Source organism: Oryzias latipes, chromosome 18, assembly GCF_053564925.1.
Source record: "Oryzias latipes strain Hd-rR chromosome 18, Olatipes_Hd-rR_3.1".
Taxonomy (NCBI): Eukaryota; Metazoa; Chordata; class Actinopteri; order Beloniformes; family Adrianichthyidae; genus Oryzias; species Oryzias latipes.
Genome location: NC_136254.1, coordinates 16,553,456 through 16,570,307, shown reverse-complemented (window position 1 = coordinate 16,570,307; position 16,852 = coordinate 16,553,456). Strand labels below are relative to the sequence as shown.

General features: G+C 38.2%; 1 protein-coding gene across 1 annotated transcript; it reads right to left on the bottom strand.

Moving 5' to 3' along the window:
- Positions 1-5,660: 5,660 nt before the first annotated feature.
- On the bottom strand, positions 5,661-15,874 carry LOC105356433 (protein mono-ADP-ribosyltransferase PARP14). The gene is made up of 14 exons (XM_011487586.4): positions 15,586-15,874; positions 15,376-15,500; positions 12,222-13,721; positions 11,903-12,136; positions 10,417-10,641; positions 10,270-10,324; positions 9,955-10,101; positions 8,831-8,893; positions 8,571-8,747; positions 8,308-8,487; positions 7,624-8,235; positions 7,359-7,495; positions 6,547-6,727; positions 5,661-6,321 (listed from the first exon to the last, which is right to left on the bottom strand). Exons 1-14 carry the CDS (start codon positions 15,755-15,757, stop codon positions 6,035-6,037), a joined length of 4,095 nt encoding a protein of 1,364 aa, XP_011485888.1. The 5' UTR covers positions 15,758-15,874; the 3' UTR covers positions 5,661-6,034.
- Between the last annotated feature and the right edge of the window lie 978 nt (positions 15,875-16,852).

The window sequence follows — 16,852 nt, the reverse complement described above, 5'->3', positions numbered from 1 at the left end:
ACACCATGTCGTCTTGTGTCTATTTGATATTGTTTGTAAAAATTACAGTCCTTTTATTAAGCTTTTGACAAAATAGTTCCTTTTGGCTTGCAGTTCCTAACAAGCAAGCAGTGGATGAGGCAGGGGTCAATATGATGATCAAAGACTTCATCAGCCACTCAGCTTTGGTGAAAACGAGGGATTCAGGGAGCTCCAGAAACGTATTTTACCCTTGTATGCTCTAACAAGCAGGAAGGTATGTTTAAGGATTTGTATTATGTGTTTGTACTAACTATATAACTATTTTTTATTGGTGTAATTGTATGGTTATTTTCAGACCATCAAGGACTTGGTGAGCCAGAGATAAAATGAGGAAAAGGAGAAAACCAAAAAGGACCTCCAGAGTGCCGTTGCTGTTACTTTAACAGCTGATATGTGGACGTCTATGAATATGGAGGCATATCTAGCTGTTACTGGCCACTATGTGGACAAAGAAAGCCATGAACAACATTGCCATGGTTAAAAGGAGCCTCATGGAGGAGTGGGGCATAGCAGGAAAGGTCAGGTGTCTTGTCACTGATGCAGCAGCAAACATGACTGCATGCGCTCGAATGCTGCAAATACGGCACACCATTTGTATAGCCCCTTCCCTAAATTTAATTGTGAGAAAATCATGTGATCAAATCCCAACAATAACTGAAATACGCAACAAAACACGACACATTGTGACATACTTTCGATCGAGCGTGACAGCTAAAGAGAAGCTCACTCAAATACAGCAACAGTTGGGAACACCGGGCCATAAATGAATAAACGAGGTGCCAACACGATGGAACAGTACCTACCAAATGTTTGAAAGAATGACTGAGCAGAAGGAGGCAGTCTGGGTGTCACTGGCCTCATCAAAACCTGACATAACTCCAGAAGAATGTCAGATCATTGAAGAGATGCTCAGGGTTCTTGCTCCTTTTGACAAAGCTACAAGAGAACTGTCTGAGGAAAACAGGGTCTCTGGGTCGAAGGTCATTCCCATGATGAGAATGCTCCACATTGAGCTTCAGCGTCAGGCCACAACAGGTACAAAAACAGCTGCTCAGCAACTGGCTGAAAACCTGAGGAAGCGGCTAACTGACGCCATTTGCGGCATGGAATCTCTCAGTGTGATGACTCTGGCAACTCTGTTAGATCCCAGATTTAAAAAGAATGGATTTGTTAGCCAGCAAAAGGCAAGGGAAGCGGTGAAGAGACTGCAGTCAGAATGTGCAGAAGAAATGAGGAGCCAAGAGCCTGACCCAAGAGAAGAAGAGCCTAGCTCTTTACATGGGTCAGAACCCAGTTCAGGTATGAAAATACATTTTTGTGGCACTTTGTGATATGATATATACCATGTGATAATAAAGTAATGATTAACTATTTTTTTAGGGCACAGTCTCTGGAAAACTTTAGATCTGGAGGTTGCAGAGACCCAGAAAACGAGGAACGCAACAGCTGACTCCATTATTGAAGTCCAACGCTACCTGGCAGAAACAAACACACCCAGAAACCAAGATCCTTTGCAATATTGGAAATGGAACCAGGAAATATACCCACACCTTCATCAACTTGCATTTAAAACTCTGTACCATGCGAAAGAGTATTTTCCAAGGCTGGAGAGCTGGTGTGTAAGAGGAGAAATCGCCTTGGAGCAAAGACACTCCAAAAACTTTTGTTTCTGAATAAAAAATCATGAACTAATCACTTTTGTCTTTTATTTCATATGATTTAACAGTTAAGTTGACAAATGTGCACATAAGTTAAAAAAAATTGTAATTCTGAATCTTCACTCTAATTTGCTATATTTTACATACCAACTCAGTTTTAGCATTTACACGAACAATTTATTTACCTGCAATGATTTGATAACTACTGCAGGGGTCACTATGGGTGACCAACACAATATCAATACAGTGCCGACACAGTTTGTTTAGTGTGTCAATACACTCCTTGAGGTATCATCGTCCCATCACTAGAGACAAGCCCATAACTGACCAATCCAAATGCAGGTTAAACTAGAAAATGTGCAAAGCTTCAACAGAAAAGAAACCAAACAAAGAGCCACCACAACAAAGCCAGCACCGAATGAAAGCCCACACAGCGGAAACCAGACCAGGTGTTGAAGAAAACGCAGTGCTGCAGTAAAGAAGGATGAACAACTTGCACACCTGGACTTAAATAGGATGCTGCACAGGTGAGTTGATTAACTGACCCACCCTAGGGGAGTGGCCTAAGGAAAAGCCTGCCTGAGTTGCCTGCCCGAAATGCTCCCAAGGTCGCTCACTTTGGGTGACAATTTTAGTGTCCTATTGTTCCATATTTTTATTTTAAAGTGTAGATGCAAACAATTAACTTCCAACCTTAAAATTAGAAAAATGCAAAATAAATTCTATAAATTACAGATCAACATTCTTGTTCCATGTACTTTGTGTATCAATAAAGGAAGATACAATATCTCTTTTTTGTGACCAAACCTGTGAACGGGAGGTAATCACATGAAACATGTAAGAATTGAACAAGAGTAACTGAACATAAACAATTTCAGTTGATTAATTTTTCCAGCTTCTCTTGCTACCCTGTAATCTTTATTTGAATGCTCCACTTTTATAAACTGCACTTGCTACTCTTTCATTTCTGGTATTTCTTTAAGCTTATGTGTCTAGTAGAGTGATGTGTGAACAGTTCAACTAAAAAAATGAAATGATGGAACTGTCACCAAGATCATTCTATAACAGCATGCTTTTTGTGAATGCCCAGTTGGCCAGTCCTTCTTTGAGTGGTCTGAGTGAGTTTCTAAAAGGATTTTTTTTACCACCTAAACATAATTACAATGACAGCACAGCTAATAAAACACAACTAAAAATATTAGCAACACAAATAAAAAAAAGGAAGAAAGGATAAAGCACATAACACAGAACTGCTGATATTTGAAGCATTATAATATTTGCATCCATTAGACAGCACACTGCCCCTTCATTTGAACTCAGATTAAAACACTTTATTATTGCTAACTTCAATACAGCAATATTTATTTTTGTTTATTTATTTTTAGTGAATAATTTAGGCCACTATATGTTGCCAGCTTTAACTTGACTATTGTAGTAGTTCTGTTAACTGTTGCAATATTTAGATACATTTTGCCCTTCTAAATAGGGGTGGGTGATACTAGGAATATGGGTATCGATCGATGCTGATGCTGATACATTTTTTATGTGTTTGATTATAGAAAATCTTTGGAAATACACAATTTTTTGTCATTTTTTTATCAGAAACTTTTGACAAAGAAAAATGTTTGTTTACTAATCGTAACAATCTGAACTGAACATGTACCAACTATACAAGATGTATATTAGTAATGGCATAATACAATAATAGTAACAACGAAACAGTAACTAATGCAACAATTTTTTAAAAAGCTACTCCAATATAACAAAAATGTCAAAAAACAGCACAACAAACATACATTTTTCTTTTAAATAAAGATAGCATTAAAAAAGTACAACAGAGTTTTAGGGCCAGGTTACAAACAATTTTTTTTAATTACAACTTGTAAGTTATAACTTTACGAGAGAAAGAGCCACCCATCAATAAAAAAAACATTAACAAATCATAAATTGAACAAAGGAGCTTCCAAACATTTTTAACATCAGCAGTAAACATTCAGCTTACCTGTTCAACTAAGTGTAGTCAGTCTGCTCTGCTGCGTTCACATGCCGTACTGTATATTCTTACTTCGACTTTCAACTCATAAATTTACAAGTTTTTTTACTTGTAAATGTACGACTTTAAATCTCGTACAGCTAACCTCCATCAACCGTCCCTTCACCTGGAACCCGGTTCAATGAACTCAAGTCCCTGTTTGTGTCAGCTCCCATTCTCATTCAACCCGACGTCACCAAGCAGTTTATAGTGGAGGTAGACGCCTCAGATTCTGGTGTGGGGGCTGTTTTATCTCAACGTGAGAAGGGCTCAGGTAAACTCAAACCATGCGCTTTCTTTTCCGGTAAACTAAGCCCTGCAGGGCAAAACTACAACGTGGGCAACCAGGAGTTATTGGCCATCAAGCTCGCACTGGAATAATGGCGCCACTGGCTGGAGGGAGCGGAACAACAATTCATTGTGTGGACTGACCACAAAAAACCTGGCCCATCTTCGTAGTGCCAAGCATCTCAAGATTCACCCCATGTTTCACATGTCTCAAAATAAGCCTGTCACCGAGAGTCCACTTTGTCCGCCGTCCGCTTCCCCTCCGCCCGCCCGTACCATCGACGGCGCGCCTGCCTTCACCGTCAGCAGGATTTTGGATGTCCGGCGCCGTGGGCGGGGTGTTCAGTTCCTGGTGGATTGGGAGGGGTATGGTCCAGAGGAACGTTCGTGGATCTCCCGTTCCCTCATTCTGGACCATACCCCCATCGATGATTTCTACCACGCTCATCCTGACCGTCGCCTTGGACCACCGGGTGGCGGTCGTTGAGGGGGGGTACTGTCATGGCGCCACTGTCAGTTACTCTCCCCCTCCCCCGCCTGCTCTGCCTTGGACGAGACCAGCTGTTCCCACTTACCTCATCAACCCTGCAGCCTAAGGAGCTTCTGGATCATCCTTCGTCGCCAGTTCGTTGTTCCTCCTATGAAAAAATCTCTTCGGTTACTCACCTGGTCGCAGTCCACTGTCCAACAGTCCAACATGTGAATTGGAGAAGACAGCTAGGAAATTGGCGGACTACAAGAACCACCTCAGGTTCAACATGAGATGCAGACAAAGCAACGTGATACCCAAAAGCCTAATGATGGGCAAACTGGTTAAATGACACAGAGCTGAGAACATCATGCACAGAGCCAGGACCCAATTTTTAAAGGACAGGATCAGACAGACGTATTTAATCGTTAACAACCTGAAAGGTAAAATGAAGAATCTACAGGACAATTTGGCCGCAACTGTTACTGAAGAAGTCTTTGAGAAGATTGTCGGTTTCACCCAGACGGCACAACTGGCACAACACAATAAAAGCAAGCAACGGCAAATCAAGAAATTTCAGATTCTCACAAATCAACAACAGATTCCTAAGGACAGGCTCAACAGGGAGAGTAGAGGAAACCACACCATGGCACTGATTGATAGAGAGAAGTCGATTGAGAATATTTCAAAACCGCGAGCTGACTCAAACGGAGAAAGAGGTATTATCCAAGGGGCTGAATTTCTCGGTTACATCCAATCATGCCATAAAGAGGAACAATTTGACTGGATCTCTAGCTGAAGAATTACGACTCAAAATTTCGGCTGCACTGTCCAGTGCCAAACCACCACCTTCCAATCTTTGTCAGATGAAAGAAAGGCCTTGACAGCCCTGGGGAAGGACCACAGTATCAACATTTTACCAGCGGATAAGGGGAGATGTACTGTGATCATGAATGCGGGTAGAGTGTGTAGAGGTTAGAGGTATCATGACCATCATCTACCAGTGGGACAATAAGTATGGAGTTAATAAGGGAACATAATTAGATTTCACAGCATTCATTAATGATTTTAACAAAAATTAAAAATCTACTTTAATATGAAGTATTTGTTACTTCAAAGCTCAGAACAAGTGTTTTCCAAGAAATATTGGCCATAACTTTTTTTTTTTTATTTCGAAATGACAAAATACAAATCAAGCTTTACAAAAAGAAGTTTAATAAATCCCAATATGCAAAGTTCAAAAAGGGCTTTGGAAGAAGTTTAACAACTTATGGAGTTGAAAACCCTTTTTTCAATGAAGTCCAAACTTTAATTTATACAAACATTATTTTTTCAGAATAACAAGAAATAAACACATACAATGAAAACAATCAATAGTGATCAAAAGGAAAAAAAGCAAGATTTTACAAAAAAAATCTTTTGAATTGGTTGAAAGGTAAAAGCTTATATTTTTTAGTTTTTTTCACAAAATTATTTGTATTATTTATGAGTATATTTTAATCTTAATAAAAGACATTTTCTAATTTGTTTTGCAAATAGTTAAAAGAAAAAAAAATTGATCAACTCTTACTTGAAGGTGATGAGATAATCTGGATAGGCTTGGTCATCATGGAACACAACATACATGTTAGGATTGCTCAGATTGTCCACCACGCTGTCATAACGTTCATGGGGTTGTTGAGCATTGCGTGGTGGAGGCACCTTTATGCCACTTTGGCCCTGATCGTAGACGCCAGTCAGCACCAGAGCTGCAAACATCAGCTGAGAACCGTCAGCACCTGGCTTGGAGTAAGTGCTTTGTGCTGAGTAGGAGGCATTTACAGCAAAGTAGGTTCCTTCCCCATATGCCGTTGCTGGAACATGGAACAGAAGTCACATTTGTAACTGCATTTGATTTATCCCCCATTTGCTGCTTTGAAAGTTCCAGTTTTGTGCAGGTTTTGTTAAGAGACTTGCTTTTCTATCCATTACTATTAAACCATGACATGGTTGCAAAAAAACACTGATCATTTTTTACAGTAAGAACTAGAATCAATAACAGAATGCATGGATATAAGGACTTTTAAAGGGAGAATTACCATTTTGTCCTGCGAAGCGCCTGTTGAACCCAGTTTTCATGATGGAGTCACAGTTTTCATGTGTTGTCCCGTGAAAAAGAGTCTTTTCCCCTGCTCCTCCAAGCTTTGCATTCTTATGGGCTATGTGTTTCTTTTGTGCTTCATAGGCCCGTCGCAGATGAATGTTCTGTAAGCGCTCGATCTAACAGAAAAAATTTGGGACAAAAAGCATCTGGCAACTTAAAATTGTATCAAGAAACAAACTGTTGATTTGAAAATTATTCAGTTACATGAAAAATGTCTTGATAGTTTCCCAAGAAGCAGTTGTTAAAAGTGGGCAAACAATTATTAAGGAAAAATCAAGTATTTGAGTAAAAAAGTAAATATAAATCATCATTTTTAAACCTACATGATTGTTATGAAAACCTAAAGATATGTCACAAGGGTTGGCCAGCCTTGGCCCATATTTACATCACCTGAGACTTTTTCATGGCATTTTATTAGTTGTTGAACATTGACAAAACATTCAAATCTGCTTACTTAATTATTTATTGAAGTGAAACAAACTGAAATGTGTATTTTCAAGACAATCAAATATTAGGGGTTGTTTATGATTTAAAAGATTATTTTAACCTAAAAGTTAAATGTAGCATATCTAATCATCTACAAACCAAGTTTATCATTAGTTATTCATTAAATTGCTGTTAAGATTTAGATTAGATCGTGTTTTTTTTTACTGTTAAATCTTGAAGACTTTATTACAAACTTTATTTTAATGTAATTGTATGAGTAGAAGGTCAGAGTTTGATATATGCTCTTGGACAGTCACTAACCTTTTTTACAGTCTGTTTTGCAGTCCTTTTAAAAGCCTCCTTCACAACCTTGTACTCTGCAGAGGATTGCTTTAGTGGAACCGCTGTAATGGACTCATTTGCAGTCATGCTATCCCAGTATAGAGGAAAGCTAAAGTCTGAAATTGATTAAATGAATCAGAAACAAAGGCTCACAAACAAACAAAAACTGGATTACATGTCTAAGTACAACAGCAAGGTATCAAATCATTTGCATGGCATTGTTTTTATTTTTTGTTTCTCTCACCCATTCGATTTTCAAGACGCTTCAGTTTGGTCTTCTGACCAGTTGCAGTTGCTGTCATCTCCTGCAGATTTACTTGCCATGTGACATTCTGTGCATCCACTATTCCTTCTGCTATATCCTTCTTTTCCAGATCGTAGTTCGCTACTTTTGGAAGTCTTTGCCAGATGCCGTTTTGGTCCAAGATGCACCACATTATGCGATTATACAAATCTTCCTCCTCTGTGACTCTCACCTTTATTCTCAATCTGCCTTGCAGACAGGACTGAATCATCAACATCAACTGGTTGACTCCATCTTTCAGTCCAGTCACTGTTAGGCCACCTGATGGGTCCTCCTTCATAAATAGACCCTCAGACTCAACCAGCTGCTTAAAGGCCGTAATGTCTTCCTGGGTGAGGACCTTCATGTCTTCTTTGCTGATGGTTTGAGTGGAACACTGAGCCTCATACAGGCTCTTTAGATTTTTCATGGCAGCATCAACTTTATCTCTACCAAGACCAATGAACTTGAAGGTGGACTGCTGACTTCCTGAACTTTTGAAAGTAAGTTTCAAATCTTTGAACTGAGGAGGTGATTGAGGTTGTACTTGATGCATCAAAGGTGCTGACACAGCTAGAGAAATAAACCACGTCAGTGAAAATCTTCAAGTAAAGGAAACACTTGAAAAATAGAGGAAGAAGTTACCTCTCTTAATAACAGAGGAAAACATCTGTGTTGCTTCCTCTTTGAACACTAGGAAAACCTTCATCCTAATCAGGACAAGATGGATGCAGGTGAGTTTGCTAAGATTCCTGGATGACGTTGCAGTTTTGATTCCACGGAGGACTGCACCTGCTACAACACCAGGGTCCAACCCTCCAGCCCCTGCACACATTTCAATCTCCATGAACTTAAAAATTGTTTTTGATTTCAAACTAAATAAAGCTCACAGACATCAATATACATACCAGCACAGATTGCAGGAATGGCCACAGATTCAAACCCAGAGTTCTCACATTGATTTATGATGTTGCCTACAAGTTTCTCAATGAGATTTGAATCTTTTTCACCACAAACATGAAAAAACGCTTTACAAGGGAAGAGCCCAGACTGGGTCACAAAAATGTCTCCACAGTTCACTTTGGCTGCATAAAAAACACACAAAATAGAAATCAGTTGTTGATATGCACTTTCTTGTTGACAGTGTGGTGTTGTTCTCCTTTCTGACCTGCTTTCAGTTCTGCCTCCACCTGCGGTCCAGCCACTGTTAGGATGTCTTTGCACACCCCCTCTAAGTGATGAAAAGATTCATGTGATCGTAGACACCAAAGACTTTATCATTTTCAAAGAGAAACTGTGTCTCCTAGTGTACTGGAGACAATAGGACTAGTCCCACTTGATGCACTGCATTTTTACATACCGGTAATGGTCTTCAATAACATTTCCCTTGCAAGTGTTTTTGTATGACATTGGAATGTGTCTGCATAAATCATGCTGATGTTGGCAACTACTAGCTGGCTTCCACATGTTTGGGGAAAACACTGCAGTCAGGAGTTTTTAGTTCAAATTCTTTAACTACAATCTGATGGGGGCCTGTTGATGCTTATGACTGATATGTGACTTTTCATTGGCACCTTAGAAAACGCGAGGGAACATTTTTGTCAGGTATCACTTTACAACTACATGTTAAAATGTGTATTTTGCACTTTCAAAAAATATACTTTGAAATTAAACAAAAAACAGAGCAGGCAAAAGATTCAATGGAAAACTCTTGACTGTATATGAGAACTGGAATGAGTGATTCCTCCCCCATGGCGTTCCAACAGGAAGTACCCACTGACCCCAAGTAGCCAAAATCCCATAGACCTCTATAGAGAAATAAACAGCTATAATCAGTCATTCTATTTGTCAGAACAGTCATTCTTGTTGTGAGACCTTTTCTGAACATGTTCTTGTTAATAATATTTGTCATAATACTTCTTTATTGAAAGTCATTCAAGTTATAATCTGGCCAACCTTTTGCAGCAAGTGTTTGCAGCGTTTGATTGACAGATTCTTCTGAGCCTGCTTTTAAGAGGTAGAGGTGCGGCATTCCAACAAGCTAAGTCTGGATTGGTGAAAGTGGTTTCCATGGAAGCATTGACTTGGACCAGGTCAGACCAATCACTGCTTAATGATGAGTTCTGGTTTCAACATGGCGATGGCCGTATCGCGAAAAAATGGCGACTCAATTGATTTTATTTTGTTGGAGCCAGACACAAGTCATTTTCTGTGGGTGACACCACACTCAATGTAGTTCTCATTTGCAATCAATGAGAGAAACATAAACCTGCTCTAGATATCTTCAAATACCATTGTGAAAATTGGTGAAGTCTGTTGTGTTCACCACAACGTCTGTAGTTTCGTTGGTGATGTCCCCAAACACAAGGTGCAGTTGAACCTTTCCTCCCAAAGCCATGATGAATTCATCAAGGTCACTGGTGAGGGACTTGAATATTGCTGCAAAGAATAGCACCAGTTTGACACATTTTAAACAAGTATTCATTCTGATTAATAAACATTTTACTAAAAAGGTAAACATTTGATAGTTTACCTTTACATTACTTATTAAGATCTTGGCAGTTTTACCTTGGTGTATTTCATAAAAGGTTATGAGATCTGATTTACCTTCACCTGCATGATTCATACTTGAGCAGAGCTTTTTGTGCACCTCATGGTAAGCCTGTCAAAGAAAACAGCAAAAGTAAACATTAGCGATTCTAAATAGTCTGTTTAAATTCTGTAGAGCACTTAAAAGTGGAACTAAAAGCAAACCTTATCAGAGTCACGATAATCAGGATGGATCACAATGTTGATGCTGTAGAGAGATCCTGAAGTTGCAGATAATCCAAACTCGTTAATCTTCTCTGTCAGCACTTTAATAGCTTCTATTTGAGGGTACTTTAGAACAATTCCATGTCCAATTATTGGTATGGCAACTGAGCCATATCCTTGCTGTACACAGAGGTCAAAACACTTCTGCAGCCCTTTGCTTAGAGCCTACAAGTCAAAGGTGACACACAGTTGCGTTTGAAAATGGGATAATTGCAATAATCATATTTGAACAAAAAGATTAATAATAACACACGTTATTGATTGCAAAAAAACAAATGTGTTTTGTGGAAAAAGGAAATTTGTCATCTAGAAAATATGTTTGTCTTATATGTTCAGATAATAATGATAACCATCCAGACTGACAAAGAGTGTTGTTTTTGACTGTTTATAATGAACTTCCTAGAAGGTTCATTGGCAGCTCCCTGCTATCAGCTGTAACTTCCTGCTTAATTTCTATGCAATTTGCCTGAACACTGAAGGAAAATTTTCTCTATTTTACCTGCTTATACTAAGATTACCTCCAACAGCTGTTTGTGATTAAGCCTTGTACTATTAAAGCAACTATGCAGCAATGATCTAAATTAAAATTCACTGTTTTTTTTCTTTCCATTAATGTTCAGTAATTTTCTGTACTGAAAATTACTCTTCAGCTGAATAAATGGAAGCTCAGTCCCTCTAATATGCATCAGTCTGAGCTTCACTGTTTAACATTTGAGTACTTTCAAGACCCACTCCAACGAAAATTGTGTTTTTGGTGTTTTTAACATGTTCTTGTGGCATTTTTCTCATGATGGAGGACAGAAAATTAAGCTTGTTTATTTATTAAAAAATAGTGGTGAATTAGGAGCAGACGAAAAATGCAGTTGTAAAAAGTGTAACGCCCAGAACTCAGAGGAGAATTTCTGACAAACTACTGCTGCCCTGCAGAAACTATGTCAAAAATTCACAGGTTTTTGGGGGGGTTTTGGCTAAATTTTTGGCACAATCATAATTTAAAAACCACTAAGAACAGTATCAAAATAGATAAAAAGATGACCAAGTGCTACTTTAATGCTTTTCATATTTCAATTACTGTAAATAGATAGATACTTTATTGATCCCGTGGGAAATTACATGGGAGGCCACTGCTCCACACACTCATCAGACAACTCACAAAGATTAAAACAAACATTTAAAAGAATAAATAAATGAATGAATGAATGAATGAATGAATGAATGAATGAATGAATGAATGAATGAATGAATGAATGAATGAATGAATAATTAAATAAATAAAAAACAAATAAATAAATAAATAAAAAAGGAATAGAAAAGAGAATAGTTAAAAAAGGGTAAACAAGAATGGCAGTGTTAACCAGGTAAATGGAATTCTCCATTCTCCCTAATATTATTTTGAGAGGTTTTTCTCTTTATGATTGAAATTCACCTGTACACTTTGTCCTCCAACTCCATCCCAAGGCAAGCACTCTATGAAGAAGATCTTGGAGCATCCCAGAGATGGAGGTCCAGGAACCTGAAGAACGTCTCCAGGGTGGAGAACAGAGGTTGCTGCTGCTGAGAACTGAGATTGAAGCGTGCTGCCCGCTTTTCTAAGCAGGGATTTACTGATATTATTTGACGTCAGCTGATTCGCAACCATGGGAGCCACAATGACATTCACCTGTGACAAAAATGAGAATGTGTGTGAACACAAGTGTTGCAATTTGCCAACGATGTTCAGCAAGGTAAAAGAAAATGACCCAAACCTGTTCATCCTCCAGACAGCAAAGCCTGATCCTTAGATTTATTTTGTTGGCTGTGGGACTTCCAACGAAGCTCCTGCTCTGTCTGTTATGGGATGGTCTGTGTGATGTCACATTTGTAGTGCTGCTGCTGCCTAGCTGTTGGGTGTTTACATTTGGGGAGCCCACTTCTTGCTGCGTCCTGATAAGGACCTCATTGGAATTCTCAACCAAATTTTTGCTAACTTTTCCATCTCCCTGGAAATAACGCAGAGCCCCTGGCCCATTTAAAACTAAAGAGTCTACTGTAAGGTTGGCTAAAACAGACTGGAGAACCTGATGTTGATCCTTGACTTGCCCCCGGGGACCAGACAGAACCACACATGGATATGGGACGTGTGAGGTCTCTAATGTGACACTGGTTATTTTCACTCCAATCCTGTTCAAAATTTCCTCAAAGCAGTCCACCAGAGTTGGATCTGGCAGTTTCAGGGTCTCCTGAGTTGGAGCTTGATTCAACTGATATTCATCAAGTAACCCTTTAAGTTTGATCACTTCTTGTCTGTAGCCAACTAGCTGCACTGTGTTTTTGTCGACACCTGGGATGGAGCTGACCTCCACTCTGAGCTCCACAGAGTTGGCCTCATCTTTGGCCTTGTTAAAGACTTTTTTCAGCTCTGGAGTCACAGTGGCAGCTGCCGGCAGCTGAACATTGATCACAGCGATCTCTCTGAGAAGTGCTGCCTCTGCCTCCTCAAGGGAAACAGAGGACAGACTGGACAGACGCAGGTCAGAATCCAGCTCCAGGGATACAGGACTTCTAAAACTCTGCTTAAATCGAGCTTTGTACTTGGAGATGGCATTGCTGGTTTTCATGAAGGCAGACAGACATAAAGGGAGCTGAAGTCTCTTCTCCTTTATCTTTTTGACCATTTCATCCAGCTTTGCAGCTCCTGACTTTACTTTCTCATTAGGACCTTCCAAGATTACCACGTTGGCACCTGTAGTGATTTTAACTTCTGGAGAATCAGCTTGCATTTCTCTTTTGAGCTCTTCTTCTATCAGTTGGAGGTGTTTCTCCATGATTGGTAGCTCCATGGTGGTTGAAAGGGCCTTCTCTAAAACTGAAACCTTCTCTTTCACTTCATCAGTCTCTCCCACCACCACAACATAACCTTTCTCATAGTACACTTGTATATCATCAGTCTCATGGGAAAGGTCCTGCAGGACCTTCTTGATTAGTTTAGGTTCAAACACATGATGGCACGTATATTTCTCAGTGAGATCAATGAATATCTTATCAACCTGATGCTCCCATTTTTCAGCTCCTCCTGGTCCCTTTGCAACATCTCCTTTCACCACTGCCTCCTCTGATTCAAAATCTAGCGTCACACTGCAGTCAATAGTAGAGAGCTGCTTCTGTAAAAACTTCAACGCTTGGGGGCAATCTCTCAGGTAAAACAGGAGGAAGGTCTCAAGTTGGAAAATTTTCTCAAGTTCTTTTGTGTTTGCTTTGGTGAATGTCTGAAAAGAAAAGTGAGCATTTTATTTAGAAATTTTTTTAACATATTTAAATGTTAGTCTGTTATAAAATTGTGTAGTTGATGCATAGCTGTGACTTGACATAACAAAATTGAAACTTAACTGTAATCATAGCTTAAGGGGATTTGGTCTTCATTTGAACATTGACCTTTTTACTCAAGATGACCTTTATTAGATAATCAATCTATTTAAGAAAAATTTTATAGTCTTCATTAAATATTTGAAACTTTTTTTGAGGAGAAGATCCACATGTATGTGTGTCAAAGGTAGAATTTTTAGGTAAAAGCTTAAAGGCAGCTACCTTAACATCTCAGGAAAAATGGCCTATTAATCAGATTTATTGTAAAAATTCTGATTCCAGGGGAAATATTTTCAAACAGTTAAGTCTGAATCCAAGCTAAGGGGTATTCAGACTACAAAATCTGGACAAAGTCAGTTTAATTTGGTCCAGATCAAGTCCTGAACCTTGCATTCAGACTGGCATCAATACAAATTGTCATAAAAGCAATTCTGTTTGAGCGACCTGTGGAACCTGAAAGACCATCAGCTACAGTATTTGGTCCATGAAGTTTTATTTCTTTGATAGAGCTTGTTCGATATGTGAAAAAGCTCATGAAGTCTTTATGCCTTTGTGGCTTAACAGAACTATGGCGGTCAGTCAGTCTGGCCACAGTGACATGTTATTGCACATTAGAGGGGTTCCGTACAGTGGCCCTGAAGTGCAGATCACACGGACAAATCACTCAATCCAAAATACACTCAAATTTAAGACAACTGAAAAAGCACAAGAATAAAAAAAACATGACATTTTAGAATCAAAATCAAATTCCAGAAATCTAAACATAATAATCAAAAGTTTCGAAAAACAAAAGTAAAATTTCAGAAATCAAAATGAAATGTTAAAAAACTAAACACAATAAGAAACTGGAAAATTAGGAGATTATATTGAATGATGACGTTTGATTTTTGACCTTTGAGTTTTTCAAATGCGTTTTTGTTGTCCAAATACTAATAAAGGTTTTATGAGGAGCAGGGAACTACCTAGCTTTTCTTATTTCTGTAGAAAAATACTTAAAAAAATTAATACAAATACAAATACAAATAAAATTAATTTCCAGATATTAAAAGGAAATGTTAAACATTAAAACAAGAGGAAACTGGAAACAGTAGGTCCTATGGGACATCTCTGAATTTTACTAAGACCGGCAAAGACGCAGCAATTTTTATACATATTCTAAAGCATTTTTAAAGCCATATTAGCTTTAGTTCGGAAAAAGGTAAATTAATTGTGTGTTTTTATGTAGTTTTAAATATGGCTTTATTTTTCTTTGTTTGGTGCCTGCAGAACAAAAGAGAAAATAATAATTTTATTTCTTGTCATGTTTTCCAAACTGTTATTTAAAAAAATGCCAAGATTTTGGAAAACAAGCCAAGAAACTGTATTATTATTAAACTATTATTAATAAATGAGTTTAATGCATTTTAAGATGTGACACAGGGACAATTTTAGGTTTCCACTAAGTCATCTGAATTCCCAAAACCCGTCTTAGCTTGTGAATCTGTCAGTACAGTAGCTAATCTCAAACCACAGGAGGTCAAGTAGCAGCTTAACTTTCTTTAAAAAATCTATGCTCACCTGACCATGACTTGTTGATGGATGATCTGAAGCCTGTTGGGAGCTGCTTAAGCTCACAGTCAGATGCAGTTCTCCATCAGGAAGACAGATGGTGTGAGACTTTCTTTGCAAAACCCTTTCCCGATCTTCAGAAGGAGAAAGGTCACTGCAAAGTCTAAAATCTCACAAAAATACTTTTTTTTCCTTTTTTTTGTTGCTGTCTTTGCTTACCTTCTTTTGCCCTGAAACAGATTTTATACGTATTGTCTCCAATCTTCTGTATCTCGTTACAGTCACCTCCTCCTGAATCCCTTTTTTTTTGAAAATATAGGTGGATCTTTCCTTTTTCTTTCTTGCTCAGATCCCTGGCTTCAAAAAATAAAGGATGTGGGTATTCATCCATTTTATCAAAGAAAGTGAAAAGAAGAGCTTTCCTTCATCTGACTGTCCGTGACAGCAACTTGCAATTTTTGTTTCACTTTTGTTTCTGTGCCACTCCTTCCTCGTCCTGTTGCCGGTAAAACACACCTTAGAGTTCCTTGCAAGGAAGTGAGCTATTTGTGAATATATCTTTACATGCAGTGTAATTGTTTGAGTCTCAAATGATAATCTGAGTTAAATTAGTGTTTTAACTCAATGTTTAAATAAGATTCAGAGAAAACATGTCAGAAACACTGCGGGTGACTGTGCCTTTTTCATTGCCACCCGGCCAGCTACTAGTTATGGAACAATATTCCTGCAGAACTGTGCATGATATCAGACCTTAACAGTTTTAAATGTCAACTAAAAACATACCCTTTTTTTTCCAAATTTTACATTTTCTTTTGTCTTTCATTTTATTGTAAAGCACTTTGGTCCCCTGAGGGAGTTGTAAAGATCCATATAAGAGCTAAATAAATAAGGCTTCATTCCTTTAATGCAGAGACGCTAGTCTTATTTAGAACATTTTCTTAGGTAATTTATTGAATTTCTGCCACTATAGATCAGATAAGACAAATACAGAATTGACATTGTACCAGCCAAAACTAAAAAGAACTGTGTAAATATTGTCATTGGAATCTGTTGGAACAGAATCTTAAAATAGCAGAATGAAAGCTTCTCAAGTTACAGAACATTACATAACTTCTACAAATTAAAACCACCACAGAGGTTTTAATGCATGCTTTTAATTCTAGCAGGTTAGAATGATCTAGTCAGCTAGAATTAAAAGAATTATTTTTATTTTTTTATAGCACGGTCTTCCGAGCTTGGGTGTGTGTGTGTGTTTTTTTCTAAAATAAAAAAAAAGTTTTTTTATTTTAGAAATGTTTTTATGGTCTTGGGCCACCATATCTATCTGATATGATTTACGGTATGAGCCCTCATAGACCTTGAGATCCTTCAGGCTTCATTCAGTTTTTATGGACCTCGCCAGTGGTCCATAGAGTCAGAGACTGTTCATGTTTTAAAAAGATGGCTCAAGACCTAATTTTTTAATCTGGGTTTTGGCTGAAATTAA

What these genes read in the sequence shown, in the direction of transcription:
- LOC105356433 (XM_011487586.4), bottom strand. Translation starts at nt 15,757, where the DNA reads ATGGATGAATACCCACATCCTTTATTTTTTGAAGCCAGGGATCTGAGC. An exon ending in TTGGAGGACAAAGTGTACAG is followed by an intron (nt 10,642 to 11,902) that starts GTGAATTTCAAT and finishes TTTGACTTGTAG; the next exon opens with GCTCTAAGCAAAGGGCTGCA. An exon ending in GGAGGCAGAACTGAAAGCAG is followed by an intron (nt 8,748 to 8,830) that starts GTCAGAAAGGAG and finishes TTTTTTATGCAG; the next exon opens with CCAAAGTGAACTGTGGAGAC.